This window comes from Zasmidium cellare, assembly GCF_010093935.1.
Source record: "Zasmidium cellare ATCC 36951 unplaced genomic scaffold M409scaffold_18, whole genome shotgun sequence".
NCBI classification, from domain to species: Eukaryota; Fungi; Ascomycota; class Dothideomycetes; order Mycosphaerellales; family Mycosphaerellaceae; genus Zasmidium; species Zasmidium cellare.
Window position 1 is genome coordinate 497,161 of NW_022986962.1, and position 19,290 is coordinate 516,450.

General features: G+C 54.2%; 7 protein-coding genes across 7 annotated transcripts; 3 read left to right on the forward strand and 4 right to left on the reverse strand.

Annotated features, from left to right (window-relative positions):
- Nucleotides 1–528: 528 nt before the first annotated feature.
- On the reverse strand, nucleotides 529–3,498 carry M409DRAFT_66612 (uncharacterized protein; the record flags this gene model as incomplete). The annotated part of the gene is made up of 1 exon (XM_033817011.1): nucleotides 529–3,498. One exon carries the CDS (start codon nucleotides 3,496–3,498, stop codon nucleotides 529–531), a length of 2,970 nt encoding a protein of 989 aa, XP_033667499.1.
- Nucleotides 3,499–3,816: 318 nt separating this feature from the next.
- On the reverse strand, nucleotides 3,817–5,700 carry M409DRAFT_23245 (uncharacterized protein; the record flags this gene model as incomplete). The annotated part of the gene is made up of 1 exon (XM_033806699.1): nucleotides 3,817–5,700. The coding sequence occupies one exon, from the start codon at nucleotides 5,698–5,700 to the stop codon at nucleotides 3,817–3,819; it is 1,884 nt and encodes a 627-aa protein (XP_033667500.1).
- Nucleotides 5,701–6,300: 600 nt separating this feature from the next.
- M409DRAFT_54940 (uncharacterized protein) lies at nucleotides 6,301–7,389 on the forward strand (the record flags this gene model as incomplete). Its single annotated transcript, XM_033812869.1, has 1 exon — nucleotides 6,301–7,389. One exon carries the CDS (start codon nucleotides 6,301–6,303, stop codon nucleotides 7,387–7,389), a length of 1,089 nt encoding a protein of 362 aa, XP_033667501.1.
- A 544-nt stretch (nucleotides 7,390–7,933) lies between these two features.
- M409DRAFT_23247 (uncharacterized protein) lies at nucleotides 7,934–11,593 on the forward strand (the record flags this gene model as incomplete). Its single annotated transcript, XM_033806700.1, has 1 exon — nucleotides 7,934–11,593. One exon carries the CDS (start codon nucleotides 7,934–7,936, stop codon nucleotides 11,591–11,593), a length of 3,660 nt encoding a protein of 1,219 aa, XP_033667502.1.
- A 260-nt stretch (nucleotides 11,594–11,853) lies between these two features.
- Nucleotides 11,854–12,513, reverse strand: M409DRAFT_54942 (uncharacterized protein; the record flags this gene model as incomplete). The annotated part of the gene is made up of 3 exons (XM_033812870.1): nucleotides 11,854–12,144; nucleotides 12,201–12,326; nucleotides 12,382–12,513. The coding sequence occupies 3 exons, from the start codon at nucleotides 12,511–12,513 to the stop codon at nucleotides 11,854–11,856; spliced, it is 549 nt and encodes a 182-aa protein (XP_033667503.1).
- A 2,098-nt stretch (nucleotides 12,514–14,611) lies between these two features.
- On the forward strand, nucleotides 14,612–16,633 carry M409DRAFT_66614 (GMC oxidoreductase; the record flags this gene model as incomplete). Its single annotated transcript, XM_033817012.1, has 3 exons — nucleotides 14,612–14,751; nucleotides 14,801–16,094; nucleotides 16,154–16,633. The coding sequence occupies 3 exons, from the start codon at nucleotides 14,612–14,614 to the stop codon at nucleotides 16,631–16,633; spliced, it is 1,914 nt and encodes a 637-aa protein (XP_033667504.1).
- Nucleotides 16,634–16,685: 52 nt separating this feature from the next.
- M409DRAFT_54944 (glycoside hydrolase family 78 protein) lies at nucleotides 16,686–18,858 on the reverse strand (the record flags this gene model as incomplete). The annotated part of the gene is made up of 2 exons (XM_033812871.1): nucleotides 16,686–17,824; nucleotides 17,883–18,858. 2 exons carry the CDS (start codon nucleotides 18,856–18,858, stop codon nucleotides 16,686–16,688), a joined length of 2,115 nt encoding a protein of 704 aa, XP_033667505.1.
- Nucleotides 18,859–19,290: the final 432 nt, after the last annotated feature.

Sequence of the window (19,290 nt, forward strand, 5' to 3'; positions counted from 1 at the left end):
TATACTCAAGCTCAAGAAACGCTACGACAGATCAGGGCAATGCCGAAGGGGACCAGAAACCACTCTACCTATAAGACAGGCAGAAAAAGACCCTCGAGCTTGAAGCAAAGCAGGTCTGGTGTTTTAGACCTCCAAGCATCAGGGAGGGGTTGGTAGTCAAGCCATGCGCGGTTGTCGACCAAAACGTCCAGAGATCGTTGCTTTTGGCAAGCCATTATCGGCGATTGAACCTTGGCCTCGAGCGGGGACTTGCCAGACCGTGAACATTGCGGACCATCATGTAGGACAATTCTGCTGCGCTCAGAGGGTTATTAACATCAACAGGCTATAGTTTCGTCAAGCTGAAGGAGATGTCGTCGGAGTGTCCGAGCTGCGAGTGGGAAACGAGGCGAGGGTGGAGTTGGAATTGAGTTTCAATGGCGTGGAACTTTCTCTTTGCTTCCTGCCGGGGTAGGCGAGGCTGTGGTCCTCAATGCACCTGAAGGGCCTTTCGATACGAAGGACTGCCCTTGGCCTTATCCATCCCTCCTACATAACCACACACCCAACCCCATACATCGCCCTCTCCACATCCCCCTTAACAAGATACCAATCCGCCCTCCTCTCCGCAAACTCATAAACCTCCTCGGCGGGAAAAATCCCATGATACCGCTGCCCATCCGCAATAATCGTCGCCAGCTCCTTCGCCTGCAAACTGGTACTACTCGCCTTTCCCGTCAACAGACTCCCCCTCTTGCCCGTCTTCGCATTCGACGCGAACACGCTCGTGGGCGGATCAATGTACACGAGGTAGATCTGCGACATCTCGCGGAGGGCCTCGAAGTACGGCATGAGGGGTTTTTGTTTGAGGGTGCTGATGAAGGCGTGGTAGTGGTTGATGTCGGAGATGAGTTTGATGGCGCCGTCGACGGAGATGCGTTGGCGTTTGAAGTGCTTGCACAAGGCGCCGAAGAGGCGGAGCCCCACTTCTTGGTTGAAGACGTCGAGCATGTTCTTGTCGGTGCTGCCGACGAGCATGCCCGTGTGGCCGGAGACCATGTCGACGACTTGTTTGGCTGTTGGGGAGGGACCGATGTCGACGATGCCTTGGGGATCGGGGTTGAAGTCGGTGGGGGTTTGGGATGTGGCGCATATGTATTCGACTTCGTCGATGAGGACGTCGATGCCTTTGTTGAGACCAGCCGCGACACGTTCATCCAGCATCTGTTCGAATCTCTTCTTCTCTTTCACACCAGCAGCTAGAAAGTCGTCGGACTCAAGAAGCTTGGTGTTGACGAGTTCCTGATTGTAGAAGACGTCAATCATCTGCTGGATCAGATCTCCAACATTGACCAACTCCAAGAACGTAACCAATGGCTCGACTCCAATATGCGTACTCGGATCAGTCGTAGACTCGGACTTGAACTTGCGTACCTCCCGAGGATTGTAGTCGCCCAGATGATTCACCGCCTTGTCGAAGCCGCTCTTGATATGGCGATTCCCAAGGATGTCGAGTAACGTCACGAAAATACGCTCGCATTGCTTCTTAGCTTCCTCGCCATCGTTTCCACCCATCTGTACCATCATGGCGGTCCGCTCGATGGAAGCCTTCGCAAGATGCGACAAGTTCAGCGCGACCTCGATGCTGAAGAGAGACTTGATGCCTTCAAGACGGGAATTCATAATTGCCGTCTTTGCGGCAAGCTCGGTCGTAGGAGGATCTTGCGAAGGCGTAGCTGACCGTGGAGGTGGTGTCGAGCTTGTCAACGTAGGTGTTCTCGGCCGTGGTCCCGGATTATACGAGGTGTCTATTGCGTCGAGATTCGCAGACGAGCGAGCTGCCACATTAGCAGGTTTCGCCGTTCCAAAAGGCGATGACATGGGGAACGCATTGACCGGCATCATTACCACCTTCTTGAAAGAGGACAAAAAATCCCTCTTGGCCGCCTGTCGGTTGACATTCGACATGAAGAACGATTCCGTTGATGCTTCCTGCTCTGACAGCTGCTTCTCCCATACATCGACCTCATAGCTAGCCTTGGTCGTGAAGTTTTGAAACTCTTCGGCAAGGTAGAGATCGACGTGCTTTTCGAAACACTGGACAATCGTCTGCTTCGCCTTTTCGACAAAATCGGGAGGCGACGCTTTTGTCGGTTTGAGGGAAGCCACTAATCGTAGGGCCTGTCCAAACGTGCCAGCAACTGCTTTGACATACGTCTCTATGCCTCGCGCATGTGCTTCATCAAAAAGTGCAGTGAGGTAGTCGGCCACGATAGTCTCGCATAGCCGTATCCAAAACGGAGTGAGAACATCTACTGAAGGCGGAAAGACTCTGTCGATGATATCGGCCTGTTGTACCATTATCGATGCTAGTTGTTCGAAGAATCGTTGTGATGGGTTGAGATCGACGTGACCAGGTGCCACATCTTCCAGACAGTCCAAAGGGTTTCCAATGCGTTGGGTCCTGGCCATCGCCGAATGATTCGACATGAAGGAGTCAATTACTGCATTGCCTCCGTTGAGAGTGACCAGCACATGTGCGTATCGACGCATCCGGCCGGGCACGTCGTCGGCAGCGTAGCCCTGCTCGAATTCTCGTAGTACTGCGTTTTCGAATACTCCAATCATAGAGTCCAGTTTCTCCTCTCGTTGCTCCCAGCCATTTGCAAGATCGCACTGCGCGAATCGCTTGAGGTTAGACAGAATCTGCGCCTGCTGTTCAGGGTCACGATATGTCCTGAAGATCAGAGCGTCGGAATGACCCTTGGTGCGAGCCAAGTCGAGATAAATCGGGGCCAAAGAGCCGTAGACCTTGCCAAACTCCTGTCTCGCATGCCCCCGTATCGACCGTACTCTCTTGAAGACATCTAGAGCCGCAGCAGTATTCAAAGAGCCCTGCGAAGTCCTCGTCGGTGAGCCCGGCGATCCAGAAATCGACAAATCCTCAAACCCATCTGACAGCGTCCCCTTCCTCTTATGCTGCGGCGTCTGAGGCTGCTCCAAACTCTTTCTATATCTCTGCTCCTCCACACCCGCATCGAACAGTGTCACGCTCCCAGCATGTCTCCTCCCACCGGCAACCCCATTCGTCGTCCCAATCTTCTTCCCACTCTCATCGCTTTGCTTCGCCAACTGCGCCTCCGTCTTCCTCTTGATCGCTTCCTCCACCCTCTGCCTCGCCTCCCCTTCATTCCAAGCCCCCATCTGCCTTAGCTTCTGTATCCACCGCGTATCATCATACACCATCTCCTGCAATCTACGACTCACCCTCGAGAAACGCATCAAGTCAGACACCGGCAGGTAATCCAAGATCGTTGCGATGAGTTCGGCGGGGAGGTACGGTTTGGACTCCACCATTGCGGTAGCGCGGAGGGACGCGAAGACATTCTCGTTGCTGCGTGCGGGAGCGCTGCCATTGTTGAGTTGGACTTTCTTGAGGTGCTCAAGGTGGGATGCGTTGCGGACGTGGCGCGAGTTGCTGGCGCTGTGGCCCAACGAGGGCGTGGATCGGCCGCTCATCGTGACGGGGGAGCATGTTCAGTCATTGATGTTGACTGACCAGTGTGTGGCTAGGCATATACTTGTGTCCAAGACAGGGCTGACGTTGCTTCGCTTCCTTCACAGGCATGCGAGGGGAACGAGACATGTGGCTTGTCTCAGAAGGCAGGTGGTCTGAGATTGCCTTCAAGAATGAGCCCCCGCGTTCTCGTATCAACATTTAGCCGGGAGGTTTGAAAGGGGTTCAACTTCGTCAACAACATAGAATGTGGATATAAAAAAAAACCGAATTCTGCAGGTCGACTTTGCAGGACTGTCGAACGACAAGATCGAGCAGAATCATCTTGCAATCCGAGACTGCAGTCGAACCGACGGCGCCTCATCTACGCCTAACTTTGACCGTATTTCTACGGCGAAGTGATCTAGCAGAGGATCACTTGGGTCACCATCCCAACGCGGCTCAGAAGGTGATATTGCCGCTGTCTCCTCATTCGCCAACTGCCGCCCGTTGTCCATCCCCACCACCAAAGCCCCGATATCCATGAAGTTGAACGCTGGCGTATTTGCATACCCGCGAGTGTGAACGGCCATTCCACACACGCCCACCAAGACAAGCACATTGGTGACGAAAAGCGCTATGATGAACTGCGTCTCGCCAACACGCACCCGCGGGACCTCACCACTCACCGCGCCGGACCAAGTGCTGCTGTCGTTGACGAACGCGAACCCGGCAAGCGCCTCAAGAATGTCGTCGAGGGCAGCGACGAGGGAGTCCTCGATGGCAGGGAGAACGGCGTCGTTGTTAGGTTGTGAAGCGTTGAAGTCCGGTTGATTGAGTTTCGTCTGAGCGTTGTTGATGAAGTTCTCACCGATGGAGGACACGTACAGCGTTGTTTCGATCAACGCCAGCGACGAAAGTGCGCGTAGGGTCCATTCGCGGAGGTATCCGGCCGGGTTGGGGTCTTCTGGAGCGAAAAAGCTCTCGTTCGGTAGGACTTGAGTGACATGGATCGTCCTGTTGGCTATGGAGACTGCCACGTCGAAGATGGCCGGTTCGAAGAAAAGCTCGCATTGTGTAGTGTTGAGGAATGCGTAATCGCTGCCAGCCGCCATGGATATATAGAATGGCCCGGTTCCGTTGGTGAATCCACAACAACTACCTGCGCTCCAGCCGACAATGTCGACGGGCTCTGACTCGAACCCGGCATGAGCAGCGGCGCCTGGTGGTGGCTGATCCCATCGGTCGTTGGGTCGTCGTCCTTGTTGCCAGAACCAGTCTGGAATGCCCGGAATCCCAAAGGTGACGTTTTCCGATAAGTTGAAGTCGGCTGATGCGTTGTATATGCACTTGGCTGATGTGAGATATCCCATCTCGGTGTAGTTGTAACTTATCGTTGCCCCAGCCGTGCCCGGAGGTGCCTGCAGGCCAACGGAGGCTCCCACGCCGTACGAACGGTCCAAGTATTGGTAGCCCGAATTGTCCAGCTTCGAGTGGTTGCGTGGTACCCCAGGAGCTGTGCTAGCGGTACCTATTGATTGTAAAATAGAACCAGCCTGCCTTCGTGCCGGACAATTCGAAAAGCTGCCGTTGGACTTCGAAATTTGTACGCAGCCTTGATTGATGGCTCCTTTGAGGTCGTAGTCGCCGAGGAAAGGATAAGAGCCCTCGCCAAATTGTGGAATTCGCACATAGGCATTCTCAAGTCCTGTAATGACAACTTGTGGTGTGATGGCACCGGTCCAGAGCCAAGCAGGGAGGAGATATATCGCGCTGAGGAGGATGGGGATCGAGAGGAACCGGAGGGAGAGATAGGTATTGATCGATCTCGTGGACACGGCGCTGCAGAGGCGCAGTTGATCAATCGACAGGGCACGGTCGGTAAGTGAGGAGCGCAGCAATAGATCGCAGGTGCTCCCGAGAGACCAAGTCCAGAAAAATGCGAAAATGGACGAAAGGATTGTGACCACTACCTGAACAGATGCTCGGCTCTGCGTGCTGAATTTGTACAGGCTGGACTCGCTGGAGAAGGTGGTATGTGACCAGTCTAGTGCCGCTGGTACGCAGCTCAGGGCGAAGGATAGGACAATGGCGAAAATTGGAATTCGTCGTTCCCAAACACTAGCTTGTTTTCGCCGTAGTCGTTTCGAAGGGATGTCTGGAGAGTAGCTCTTGCCGATGATGGACTCTTGCATCCTGACCAACTGAGTAGATTCGTCCTCCATGTTGGCACCATTAGCAAAGACGAGAGTTGGACTTAGCTTGAGATATATTGACCGGCAACACTTGGGGGCGCTTCTTTAGCTCTTCCCTTCCACAACGGGAAGTGTGAGCGTTTGCCATCTTGGGCGAGGATTGACCTCGATCACGGCCAGTTGGCCTGTTCGCGCATGGTCTCCATCTGAGGCAAGTTGGGGGCCGAGAGCTACTTTAGGAGCCGCATGCCCACTGCTAGGACATTCGCACTGTTGATACATGTAGAGTGCATGTTGGTGGTAGGGAAGGAGTTAGTGAGGCGGAGGTAAGGTTTCACTCCCATCTCAGCCACTGCAGGGCCCGAATCTGAGTGAGACAACCCACGTAAATTGACGCCCGTTGACTTCATCACACAGATACTTCCACAGTCGTCTTTGTGCCCAATCCTCGCGCTACAATGGCCTCGAAGCACCCCGGAGCATGTCGTGCATACCGACGGCAGCGGCACTTGTTGGGCAGTCTCGCTGGGCCGGCACTGGCGCCATCGACGCCCAAGGCTTGCCGACCTGGAAATGTTGGAAGCGGTGCCAGGAATCCCATGTGAACCTCCCTCTCGCTTCGCCCACACCATGCCATCACGAGGCACACGAGGCGTGCGGGAGCCACATCACACATGCACTAGGATCTCACCTATATCTTGCATCCTGCTGCTGCTGCTCCCCGTCCCAGGTAGGTCTCCTCCCTCTCTCGCTCCCCGTCGTTTCTGTCGTGCTTCTCTCGTTGCATTTCTCCCCCTTGGAGCTCACCCAGCTTGTCGACCGCTTCGCGAAGACGAGCATCGATCGATGTGTCTCGTCAGCGTCAAGGATGAAGAGCCATGGCGAGCGCCTCCAAGAGTGAGGCAGGTCAAGAGAGTCGTCAGGACATACTCTCCCTCGCCGCCTCCAGTGCGTCGTATATCGCGCACAATCGTTGAACGAAGGCCCTCGACTCTGCCTCCACCGCCAGCTTCGATCCCGCCTCCTCCGGCCTCCATACATCCACCGTCGACGAAAGCGCCATATGTCGCGCCTCCACCGCCCCCTCCAGATCCGCCAGCATCATCAGCGCCAAAGTCCTCAAAAGCACCCAGCGAAGCTCCTCCAGCCGCGCCTTCTGCTCCTCCATCCGTTGCACCGAGCAAGGCGCCAAGCAAAGCTCCGAGCAAGGCACCAACTGCAGCACCTGATCCACCACCGCCAGCGCCACCTACAAAAGCCCCAAGCCGAGCACCGAGCAAGGCAGCCAGCAGGGTGCCGAGTAAAGCCCCAACCGCACCCAGTGCGTGGAACACCAGTCCCCTTGATCAATACGTAGAGGTTGACCACAGCTCAGTATCGGATTCCACGAGTGCATCCAGCGAAGACGACGTGCGGTCGCGTTCGACCCACAAGACGTCGCAGACACACAAGTCGTCACATACACATCGATCGAGCGTACCGCCTGCGAGCGAGTACTCGATGCATGAGAGGGAAAGGGAGATTAGGCGCTTCTCGCGGCCGAACAGTGAGTGGGAGACGTACCGCTATGTCGAGCCTCCGCGCTCGCATAGCAGGAGCTTGAGCAGGCGCTCTGGGTATGATTCTTCCAACAATAGTCATGACGATTACCACAAGCTGAAAGAACGGATAGCTATCGTTGACGGTGGAGGGAGGACGAGGATCGATAGACGGGCTTGACGAAGGCTATGAGGGAAGAGTGGATGGTTGAATTAGAATTGAAGATGATGGATCTCGCATTGTTTGGGTATATTTCGGACATGATGCGCATGGCATCGCCAGGATACGAGCGATTGGTGCTGCGGGTGCCTTTTGCACGAAGATGAGCGTTTTAGCGAGCATCTAGCGATATGACTGAACGGCTGTAATGATTTTCACATGCTACGACTTCCAATCTACCGGTCCCGACATCGCCATAAGTGAAGTTGGTTTGCATGCAGGTGTGCAGAAAGATCGTCACATGTGAAGACTGCTTTTGCGTGACGCCACAAATCTTGAAGTCAAAATTCCCAAACGTCAGCCACTCCTGCTTCCATCTCTGCAAAAGGTCACGACTACCTGTCAAACACCCACCCGACACCTCCGATTGATATTCCTCGATCCGAATCACCACTCACAGCCTCGACAAATATACGACGGACCGAGTCCACCACCACACGCGACTTTGCGGTGCGACAATAATCCCGCGAACTCGGACTTGGCTGAAGCATGAACAACAACCACCATGCCCGTCCGCGTGTTTCTGAGGGACTCGCCTCAGCGCGGAATCGCCTTGGCTACTGATTCCCACGTCCTCATCTTCCGGCATAGTCCGACCACCGTCAACACCAGAGCCGCCGGCTCCAGCAGCTCCGTCAACGAAGGCGGCGTGCCACGCTGCATCGTCGAGTTCTCGCCATGGGAGGGCCAGGACATGCAGGGCTACCGCGCCTTGTCGTCATCAATCAACGTGTTAGGAACGCTCGGTCTCGTCACGCTGAACAATGATGTCTTCTTGTGCGTTGTTAATAACAGCACCAAGGTGGCGACTGTTCGGCCGGGGGAGACGATCCAGCAGATTTTGGGCGTCGAGTTCCATTGCTTGACTAGCAACGACTACGACCATATGCTGCACGATATGGTCAATCCTTTTCCGACCGACAACCTCGACGCGGATGGATACGATCATGGAGGACACAAGGAGCCGCTGGTCGAACACCCGTGCATGGCGCTGAAGAAGCTGCTTTCTGGCGGCAGTTTCTACTACAGCGCCGATTTCGACTTGACGAAGCGACTTCAGGATCGTCCGACGGATGCGAGTACGGTTGCGATTGATTCGTTGGATGGAGGCTTCTTGTGGAATTCATACATGATCCAGCCGTTGGTGGAGTTTCGGAATCGGCTTTCACACAGAGAGAAGCAGGCCTTGGACGACTCGAGGATCCTCACTTCCGCCATCAGAGGCTTCGCCGGCACCATTGCTGTTCCGGCCTCGAGCTCGCCACTGAGGAACAAGATGACTGGTATGCCATCCAACATGACGCTCATCTCCAGACTGTCATGCAAGAGAGCTGGAACGAGATTCAACGCGAGAGGAATCGATGATGATGGCAACGTGGCAAACTTCGTCGAGACAGAGACTGTCTTCTCTACCGACACGATGATATACTCGTACGTGCAAGTCCGTGGGAGCGTGCCAATGTTCTGGGAGCAGGCATCTGGACTGCCTGGACAGCAAAAGATCACCGTCACGCGATCGCCAGACGCCACTCAACCTGCCTTCGACAAGCACTTCCAAAAGCTGTCAGAGACATATGGTGATGTCGTGGTGGTCAACCTGCTGAGTGATGAAAAGAGCCAGGAAGTACAACTCACTCGACAGTACCTTCACCACATCGAGCACAGCCCACTGAATCAGGAAACTGAGAAAGCCACTGCCGAATCAGAGCATAAGCACATCAGCGCTGTCAACTACGACTTCCATGCCCAGACGCGCGGGCCAAGTGGTTATGAAGCTGCTGGCGGTATCAGGAGATGGATTGAGGAGACGGCGAAGGCCTTCGAGTACTTCTTGGCCGAGGATGTCTCAGAGACTATTCACAAGGACGGACAGCAACACAAAGTACTCGGCAGGAACGACATCCTCAAGCAAAACGGTGTGTTCAGAACGAACTGTCTCGACTGTTTGGATCGTACCAACCTGGTGCAGACCATCGTCTCGCAGATGGCGTTTGAGATTTTCCTTAAGCAGGAAGGCGAACAGAGACCAACTTCCGACTTCTGGGCTAGACACGGCACACTGTGGGCAGACAATGGCGATCAGCTGTCGAAGATATACGCGGGTACTGGAGCACTGAAGACATCCTTCACGCGCTCGGGCAAGATGTCGCTTGCTGGAGCACTGGCCGATTTCCGAAAATCAGCACATCGATTCTACGTCAACAATGTCGAGGACAAAGGTAGACAAGCCACCATGGACATGCTACTCGGTCGACTGATGGGCCAGACTGGAGTCCATCTCTTCGATCCGGTCAATGACTGGGTCACTGCGGAGCTCGCAAGGAGGTCGGCTGAGTTTACGACTACGCAGAGCATCAACATCTGGGTTGGTACTTTCAACTTGAATGGCAAGACGCATGGAATCAACGACGACCTCACATCCTGGCTTTGTCCGAATGTCGACGAGGAATTCCGCGTGCCAGAGATCGTTGCAGTGGCTTTCCAGGAGATTGTTGACCTTGACGTCGGCCAAATCATGTCGACTGATCCTCAGCGTCGGACTCTGTGGGAGGATGCAGTCCGCAAAACCCTGAATGCGAATGCACAGAAGCACCGCGGCGAAGACTACGTTTTGCTGAGAGGTGGTCAGCTCGTTGGTGCATCGCTGTCAGTATTCGTTCGAGCCAGCGTCCTGCCACAAATCAAGAACGTGGAAGGTGCAGTCAAGAAGACTGGCCTCAGCGGTATGGCTGGCAACAAGGGCGCAGTGGCCATTCGCATGGATTTCGCCGACACTTCGATATGCCTCGTCACCGCCCATCTAGCGGCCGGCTTTGGGAACTACGACGAGCGCAATCAGGACTACAGGACGATTGCGAGTGGTCTTCACTTCCAGCGAAACCGCACGATCGATGACCACAAGACCGTCATCTGGGCCGGAGACTTCAACTACCGCATTGGTATGGAGAACGAGCGAGCTCGGCAGCTGATTAAGAAGCGAGACCTGGGCACACTGTACGAGAACGACCAGCTGAACTTGCAAATGGTGCATGGGAAGTGCTTCCCTCATTACTCGGAGCGTACACCCACGTTCCTGCCGACCTACAAGTTCAATCTGGGCACCGACGAGTACGACACCTCCGACAAGGCACGCATACCGGCCTGGTGCGATCGGATCTTGACGAAGGGAGACAACATTCGTCAGTTCTACTACGATTCAGCACCATTGCGTTTCTCCGATCACAGACCAGTCTGGGGTATCTTCAAGTGCACCATTAGCGTCATCGACCAGCCGAAGAAGGATGCGATAGCCAGCGAGCTGTACACGAAGCGCCGTGCTGTTGTTGGAGCTCATACTGCCAACCAAGGCGGTGCGGAGAGCGACGATGAAGACCTGTATGGCTACGATCCTGTCGAGCCTGGTCTTCCTCCAGCAAGCTCCGACAAGCGCAAGTGGTGGCTCGACAATGGCATGCCAGCGCGATCGACTGTATCGCCGCCGAGTGCACGCCACGTGCCAAACCCCGGCCGACCAAGCAACCCCTTCTCACCGACCAATGAGTCGGACTGGGTGCGAGTCGAGAAGCCAGGAAACACCCCACCCAGCCGTCCAGCCTCCATCTACAGTGTCGCATCGTCGACGATGTCACAACCGAGGGACAGCGTGCCGCCTAGAAAGCTGCCGCCACCTCCCTCGGGTGGCACGAACGAGAGTAACAGTCCTAAGTCCGGTAACATCCTTCCTTTGAAACCTAGCAGACCCACTAATCTCGATGTATCTACAGATGAAGACTCGGCACAACGAGTCTTTTTGAAGCAGACATTGAGGAAACCGGCTCCGCCACCGAAGCCGAACTTGTTAAGGTCGGCGAGTCAGCAGTCGACCAGTTCTGTCAGGTCGCTGCCACCTCCGCCGCCTGATCCAAGGAGGTCTGGGACGGGTTCTTCTTCGACGGCTGCTTCGGCGAGGATTCTTTCGCCTCCGCCGCCGAGGAGAGCTAATGGGTCATTAAGAGAGGGCAAAGTCAGCAGTCCAGCTCCGGCACCTCCACCGGCGAGGAAGCCGGTGCCATTTGCAGACGACGCTCCTCCTTCTCTACCTCCGCGAAGGGCTCCTACGGACTTGATAAATGAATCGAACGAGGGCAACGAGTTGAAGGATTGGGTTCCTCTGAAGCCCTCCTAGACAGTTGTTTCTTTATTGTTGCGTTGACGAATTGCATGAGATGAGATGAGATCACACAGGAGAACAATGAAAACCAGGTTACTAAGCTCCATTGAGTCATTGCCAAGATGTGCGCTCTGTGTCCATTGTTCGGTACTGCGATCTCGCTACCAAACTTTCCCTCCCATAGCTGTGGTTCGAAGCCTGACATGCAGCCTTGGCTTTGCTTACTCCAAGAACGCCTCGCCAATCCAGCGCAGTTGTTTCTCTCCCAAAACCGCTTACCAGTCGTCCTCGGACTCCGCCTTGACGACTTTGCCATCGAAGGTTACGCCCGCGGGCTTGACCCATTCAGGCACGAGCTTCCACTCCTTGGCCTCAGGCTCAGGTGACTCCTGCTTGACGAGTCTGCCGTCGAAGGTCCTCGTCGCGGGCTTGAGACACTGAGGCATGATCTCGACGCCCTCGTCTTCAGGCTCGGGCGACTCCTGCTTGATGACCTTGCCGTCGTCAGCCACCACGACCTCGCGCTTGATACGCTTGGTCTCCCGCTCTGGAACTGGGCGAGCTGTCTGTGGATCGTTAGCACGGACGTTTCCAGACTTCTGGGGATCAATGCTAAGCTTACCTCTGGCTCGTCAGCCACCGGGAACAAGACGCGCGCTTGAGGCGCGAAGGGGTTCCACCCTGGGGGTGAGGGGAAGATCTCCTCGCGGCGCTTGCGCTTGAGCTCGCGCTTCTCCTCCTTGGCGGCCTGCGAGGTGGTTAGCTTGGACGGCCTTGAGAAAATTGTGAATGGGGAAACGTACCTTCGCCTTCGCCGCCTCGAGGCGGTCGTACTCCTCCCTGCTCAGCGTGCGCGCGTTCACGCCGCTGTCCCGGATCATCGACGCGCGAGGACCGGTGATGCTTCTCGCCATCTGTTGGATGGACGCTGCCATAGCTACGATGATCAGTATGTTTGAGACGAGGGAAGGTATGGGGATGGATGGGACTTACTGTGTGATGTTGATGTTGTTTGATGGTGGTGTGTGAGGGCGAAATGTGAGTTGTGTTTGTTCGATGTGAAAATACCTACAGAGGTCGGACACAGCGGTGATATTTATTCTACAACCCCGTCCCTCGCGGAGGAGAACGGAGGGAGCTAAACTCGCTTCCATGGTACCGCAGAGGTGAAGGAAGCTGGGTGAGAGTGTTTAAGGTTTTACAGCCTGATTATTCGCTGCGCTGTGGTTTGTAGGATGTTTCCACACATCGAAGATAGATTTTGTAGAAGTGTTTCATTGGGTGAGGCACTGCTGCTTGTGAGTTCTGGTATACGTGGGCGAGTTTTCTCGTCTCTATTCGCGCTGACCTTCGCTTAAACATCCTCACATGTGTTAATTTTATCGTTCATCCCCACTACGAACAGCATGACCATGGTACGCTTTACTATCGCGTAGATGAGGCCGTCGTCGAGATCTTGGTATTTTTTGACAAACGTTCGACAAGCTCGTTCAAAAGGGTTGGAGATTCCAGCGGTGTTTCTGTGCTCCAAGACCACGTAAACACCATGACTACGTGTGCGGTGTCTTATAGCCTATTCTTAGCGATAATAGACTTCTCACGATACCATGTTTCTTCCGTGAAGGTTGGTTAGTGGTCGAAATGTTAGAATTTTCGATGGACTTCCTCGAAGGCTTGGCTATACTAGCGGTGTTCCTCTGCTCGCTGTTACTGTCTTGATCGCGATGACCTTTAAGTCTCTATGACCGCTATAGTTCTCCATCGTGAACAGAGTGACTGTAGTACAGTGTTACATCTACGTGAGGCAGTCCAAAGCAGACAGCCGAGAGTCTTGCACGAATCGCCGTTGTTTAGCATGATGTTTTACAGTAGAACTAATACTCCACCCACTGGTACCATTATTCGAATTTGAGAAACCTACATCTATATCACAACTGCGGATCTCCAATGGTTATACAACCACGGTGCTGTATTGCGGTCACATGTTTCAGTGTCGAGAAAGACCGCTAAGGTCTACTAGAAGCCACTCCTCGAAGAAAGTTTTTGCTTATTTATCCACCTACTTGCGGCATTACACGCAGCAGCGAATGAGATTACTCGGTAGTTTTTGCAGCGTAATGCTCTCTTGCAATTCGATGTCTAGTATCAGAGCAGACTTTGTACGCTTGTGTTGTTGGAGCGAGTTTTTCTGAATACACATCGCAACAGTCTGGCATCACCGCTCGGATACGGTCAGAAGAACGAATCTGCATCAGCCATGACAAAATGGTGTGGTCTTGCTTACTTTCAATGCAGATGGAGCAAGATCGTCCCCAGGATTCTCAGCCTCGCCCGCTCACTTGTCCCGAAAGGGTCGGAGTTGGACAGCGTCAGCTTCTTCAATTCTGTTGGCCGTATCTCACATCGAGTTCACGCAGTTTCCGGAGCATTTTCACCTTCCAATACTTGTTTTATCGTAATCCGAACTCCTATTAAGTACACATGCGGAAGGCGAATTTTCGCTTTTTGCAAAGAAATGCAAGCTTTCTCGCGATTTCGCCCTGTGGAGATCGCGAACCGCTGGACGTGCTACTACCATGCACGCCTCTTTTGAGTCCGTTCAACCCTGCAGCACGCATATCAACAAATCCATCGAGGTCACGAACGTCAAATGTGCAAATCGCACACAACTTGATCGGCAAGCTGAACTTCCACAACCGGCCCGAACTTCAGCTCCCTGCTCCGCTCGTTGGTCTACCAAGCAAGTTATTTCAACGATGCGGGGACAGACTTTCAGTTCTATATCAGCTATGCTAACAAAGGCCCAGGAATCTCCAATAAGAGGACGGCAAGCACTGTCCTGATTTTGCCTTCCGTGGCGTGAAGAGGGACCTTTGTGGCTTCAGAGCTGGAAGATCACCTCGGCATCTTGACCTAGCTGAGCATATGACACTTACAGTTAGTCCATCACAGTCCGACTACTTTAACGCGAGTTTCTCCAGCTTTCGAGGGTGTGTCTAGAAAAGAACACGAATTCGGTGAAATTACAGCAAGATGACGCTGTACGCCGACCTTTCCCGGCAATTGCACGATGCTTCGTACGTACGGCTGGCGGTGTATTTGTCCGTAGGAGCTGGCGGTCTCTACGTCGTTTCCAAGGTGCTTCGAGAGCTTGTCCATCGGTTGTCGCCAAGGTATGGAAACCAATTTACATGTAACGGATCAATACTGACAACCGCGCAGCGTCCTCCCAGGAGAACCTAACGCAGCGCTCCTCGCCACTCCTAGACCGAACACTGGAGAGGTATCCGCCAAAGACCTCACCAATACCCGAGAGTACGACTATGTGATCATCGGTACTGGAACAGCAGGCTGCGTCCTCGCCAATCGACTCACGGAAGATGCCAACACCACCGTACTCGCGATCGAAGCTGGCCACTCCGACCTGAAGCAACTGTTCTCCCGCATCCCAGCAGGCTTCGGCCGTCTCCTCGGGACAGCAGCAGACTGGGCTTTCCACACCGCCAAAGAACGAGAATGTAACGATCGAGAACTTTTCTGGCCGCGTGGCAAGATGCTCGGTGGCTGCTCTGCAATCAACGCCATGATCTACAACAAAGGCTCTCCGGACGACTACGATGAATGGGAGAAACTAGGTAATCGTGGCTGGGGCTGGAAGAACCTCGCCAAGTACGCTACTCGTGCTGAAGGCTTTCACTCGACCGACATTTCTGCCGAAGACCTGGCATCCCATGGTCGCACGGGGCCGTGGCAAGTTGGATACTCGCATGCTCATGCTCTTTCAAAGATGTTTCTGGATGCTTGTCAGGCCGTTGGTATTCCGAAGATTAGTGACTTCAATACCGAGAAAGGCATGATTGGGGCTTCGAAGTTCCAATCATTCATTGACGCCAAAGGACAGAGATCATCGACTGCAGTGGCGTACCTGAACGAGAAAGTGGCAGGGCGTCCGAATCTGAGCATTGCCACGGAACAGACTGTCACGAAGATCATCTTCGATACTTCCGGATCTGAGCTTCGTGCTGTTGGCGTCGAGATGGCATCTTCCAAGGCTAGCCCCATCCGCTATATCGTCAAAGCAAAGAAGGAAGTCATCCTGTCTGCCGGCGCTGTGGCGTCACCACAAATCCTAAAGCTCAGCGGTATCGGACCAGCCGCCGAACTGAAGAAATATAACATCCCTATCGTTAAAGACATCCCCGGCGTAGGCGAGAACCTCGCCGACCATCTCACCGGAATAGCCGTCTTCAGCTCTAAGCTGCCTTCTCTGCAGTACCTCTTCGATCCGATCAAGTCACTGCCCGCATTGATCGAGTGGATGCGTTTCGGCACCGGCGCCATGACGACCAACGCGGCAGAGTGTGGATGTTTCGTGCGAGTGGAAGATCGCGATGATGCTCCTGAATCGATACGCAAGAAGGACTTGACGAGTGGCAAGAATGCCCCTGATCTGGAGTTGCTTGTGGCACCGCTGTCGTATATTGATCATGGGAAGACGATTGCTGATACTTCGAAGGTGAGTTCAATAGTCGCTCTTCACATCATAATTGAGTCACTAATAATGGACCTTTGCAGAACTGGTTCTCCATCGGTCCCATCCTCCTGCGTCCCGAATCCCGTGGCAACATCCTACTCGCTTCGTCGTCCCCCTTCGACGCCCCCATAATCAACGCAAACTACCTCTCCACCCAACACGACCGCGACATGATGACCTACGGTATGCGCCTGACCCGCTCCGTCGTGCACTCCGCGCCCTTCAAACCCGCCTTCTCCTCCTGGTACCTACCCTCCAAAATGGCCGAAGCGACCGATGCGGAGTTGCTAGAGTCGGTGAGGAGTACGAGCGAGACGATCTACCATCCGATGGGGAGTTTGAAGATGGGGAGGAGCGGGGAAGAGGGGACGGTTGTAGATGATGAGTTGAAGGTGCATGGGGTTAAGGGATTGAGGGTGGTGGATGCGAGTATTTTCCCTACGCCGGTGGCTTGTCATCCTTGTGCGCCGGTTGTGATGATTGCGGAAAGGGCTGCTGATTTGATCAAGGGGTTTGCTTGAAGAAGGCACTACTAGAGGCCGTTTGATCTGTTTATCGTACATGCTATCTTTCTCAAACTTGGACTACCACGGTGTGCTCTCCACCTCCCACACTGCCCACTCGGATGAACCCGTCGACGCTTACTCCATTGACGGCTTTCCCGTCAACAGTGGCTCTCCTCACGCTGCCCTGTCCGAGCGTTGGTAGGTATATAGTCCCCACACTCCCAACAGGAACACGAATCGTCCCCTCAAACCTGCCCCCATTCAATGTCCACTCCACCTCATAAGCCCCCCTCACCCCCACCCACCCAGCCTTCACCCAACTAACCCCTGCTCCCTCCACAGCAGGCTGAAACGCCCACTCCCCACCCCCCTCCGCCACATCAAACCCACTCATCCTCAATCCCGCCACAAACCCCGAAAGTGCATACAGCGGCCCCGTGCTCCACGTATGCGCCAGGGAGATGAACCCCGAACCGTCAGGGTAGAAAGGATAGTTCAAGCTTCCGTCGCTGGCGTATCCCTCGATGAGCGTGCTGTTGGAGAAAGTGTCAAGCATGTATTTCCATTGCGTGCGGAGCAGGGAGAGGGCGATGGTGGCGTTGTGGTGTTGTGCTTGGAGACGGGCGTAGAGTTCGAGGCCTGTGATGAAGGGCGAGATGGCGCCGGGGAGTTCGGGAGCGAGCGCGCCGAAGGGGCTGTGGCGTTGGGCGAGCTTTTGGAGGATGGTGATGGTTTGATTGTGAGATTGAGTGAGGTTGAAGAGAACTGCGAGGACGTTGCCGTCTTGCGGGTGGAGGGCGTGGCCGGCTGTTGTTGTGTTGTCGAAGAAAAGGCCTGCGGAGGGGTCGTAGAGGAGGTCGTTGAGGGATCGCTTTATTTTGGCTGCTCTGACGGTGTAGTCGTTTATGGTGTTGTTGGATTGTCCTAAAAGATTTCCGATCCTTGCCGTCAGTAGCAGTGTGTGGTAGTACAAGGCGTTCAAAGCTGTGTTTTGTCCACCTTGCCCAACCCTTCCCCAGTCGCTGACTTTCGTCCCATTTAAAAGACCACTGGCAGAGTCGACGTATTGATACGTAGCAGAGATCGCCCCAATGACTGCACTCCAATGCTTCTGTCCAAACGCCGTATCATTCGAAGCCAGCACGTATTCTGCGTATCCGACAATGGTCCAGAGGTGGTACGTATCCGAGTCATAGGCCTGTCCAACTGCACATCGCAGAAATCAGTACCGCCACTTTTTTCTTCGTTTCTCGACATGACTTACGCAAAGCAAACAAATTACCCAGCGGCGAACCAGCATACGGCAAGTATCCAGTAAGCACATCTTGAATAGTAAAGCACGCCTCCAGCGCATTCTTGACCGCCACAAGGCCCTTCTGCGTAACAACAGAACTCCTGATCCCTACTGCCAAATCCGCACTCCAAGGATTTCGATCTCGCTTAGCCCCATCAGAGAGATATTCATCAGTCGCAATCAGCCCATCCGCTTGTGCCGACTCCTCCCACCCGGCGGATTGCAAGATGAGCAAGTGCTGCACGGAGGAATTTGCGGCGACGGTGGTGAGTTGGACGGTGTAGGCTGCTGCGTGCCAGATGCGGTTCAGGAGGTCGTCGGAGCTGTGGAAGTAGCCGGCGTATTGAGAGGGGTTTGTGAGGGAAGGCTGGGCGGTGAAGAGGACTCGATCGAAGGATACGGTGATCCGTTGGGTTTGAGCGGCTGATGAGGGCATTGAGAGGGTCAAGTAGCGGAAGGAGCCTCTTTGCCATTTCGCTGGCGTTGGGTAGCGTCCCGGGAAGACTGGTAGGTAGACAGTTCCGTCTTCGTGCGAGTACAGAGTCGAGTTATCTGAAGCCGGTCCGACGAATCGAGCAGATTCAGTGTATGATAGGCCAAGACCCGAGCAAAGGGTGCCGCAAGTGTAACCTGGTAGACCGAGAGTGTTGCAGAAAGAACAGTGACCCTCGCCGAATGTGAACTCCGGGATCCCAGCGACCATTTGGCCGAAGTCGTACGTGACGGAAGCATTGGGTCCAGTCAAGACTACAGGCGAGGAGTAATTTCTTGATGATTGGATAGTGACGTTCCCTTTTGTCTGATAGATCCACTTCGGTAGGATGGTTCGCGAAGACGGCGAGAGCACATATTGAGATCCTGGGTTTGCACCGTACGCCGTGGTCCCCAGAAGTAGAGCCAGACAGGCGGTAAGTCTCGACATGACTTCTCGAGGGGCCAATCCCATCGCTCTGAAATGGCAGACTCTATGGACTTTGTACTGACAAGCAAGCACTTGACGTCGAAATAAACTCACTGGCCTCGTCGTACATTGTACCGAAAGCTACCATAAAATTAGCATCCACAATCTCCAGAATTCAACTTAGCGGGTTGGTCTCCAGTCAATGTTAACTTGCACAGGTACAAGCCGTTTCATCGTATTCAAACTTGCCTGCTTCGGAAACAGAAGTAGTTGGGGCTCTATAGCCTCGTTATCGGTCTCGTCCTCCATTAAACCGACACTACATAAAAAGGCTTTCACCAAAAGGCGTGACGTCGAATATACGAAGATATGAGAGTACGAAATACGAGGTTCCGCGAACTGCGGCGTGAAGGCATGCGAGCTTTGTCCTGGGACAAAAACTGCAAATAGCGGCCTCCAGCGAGGACCTCTGGGATG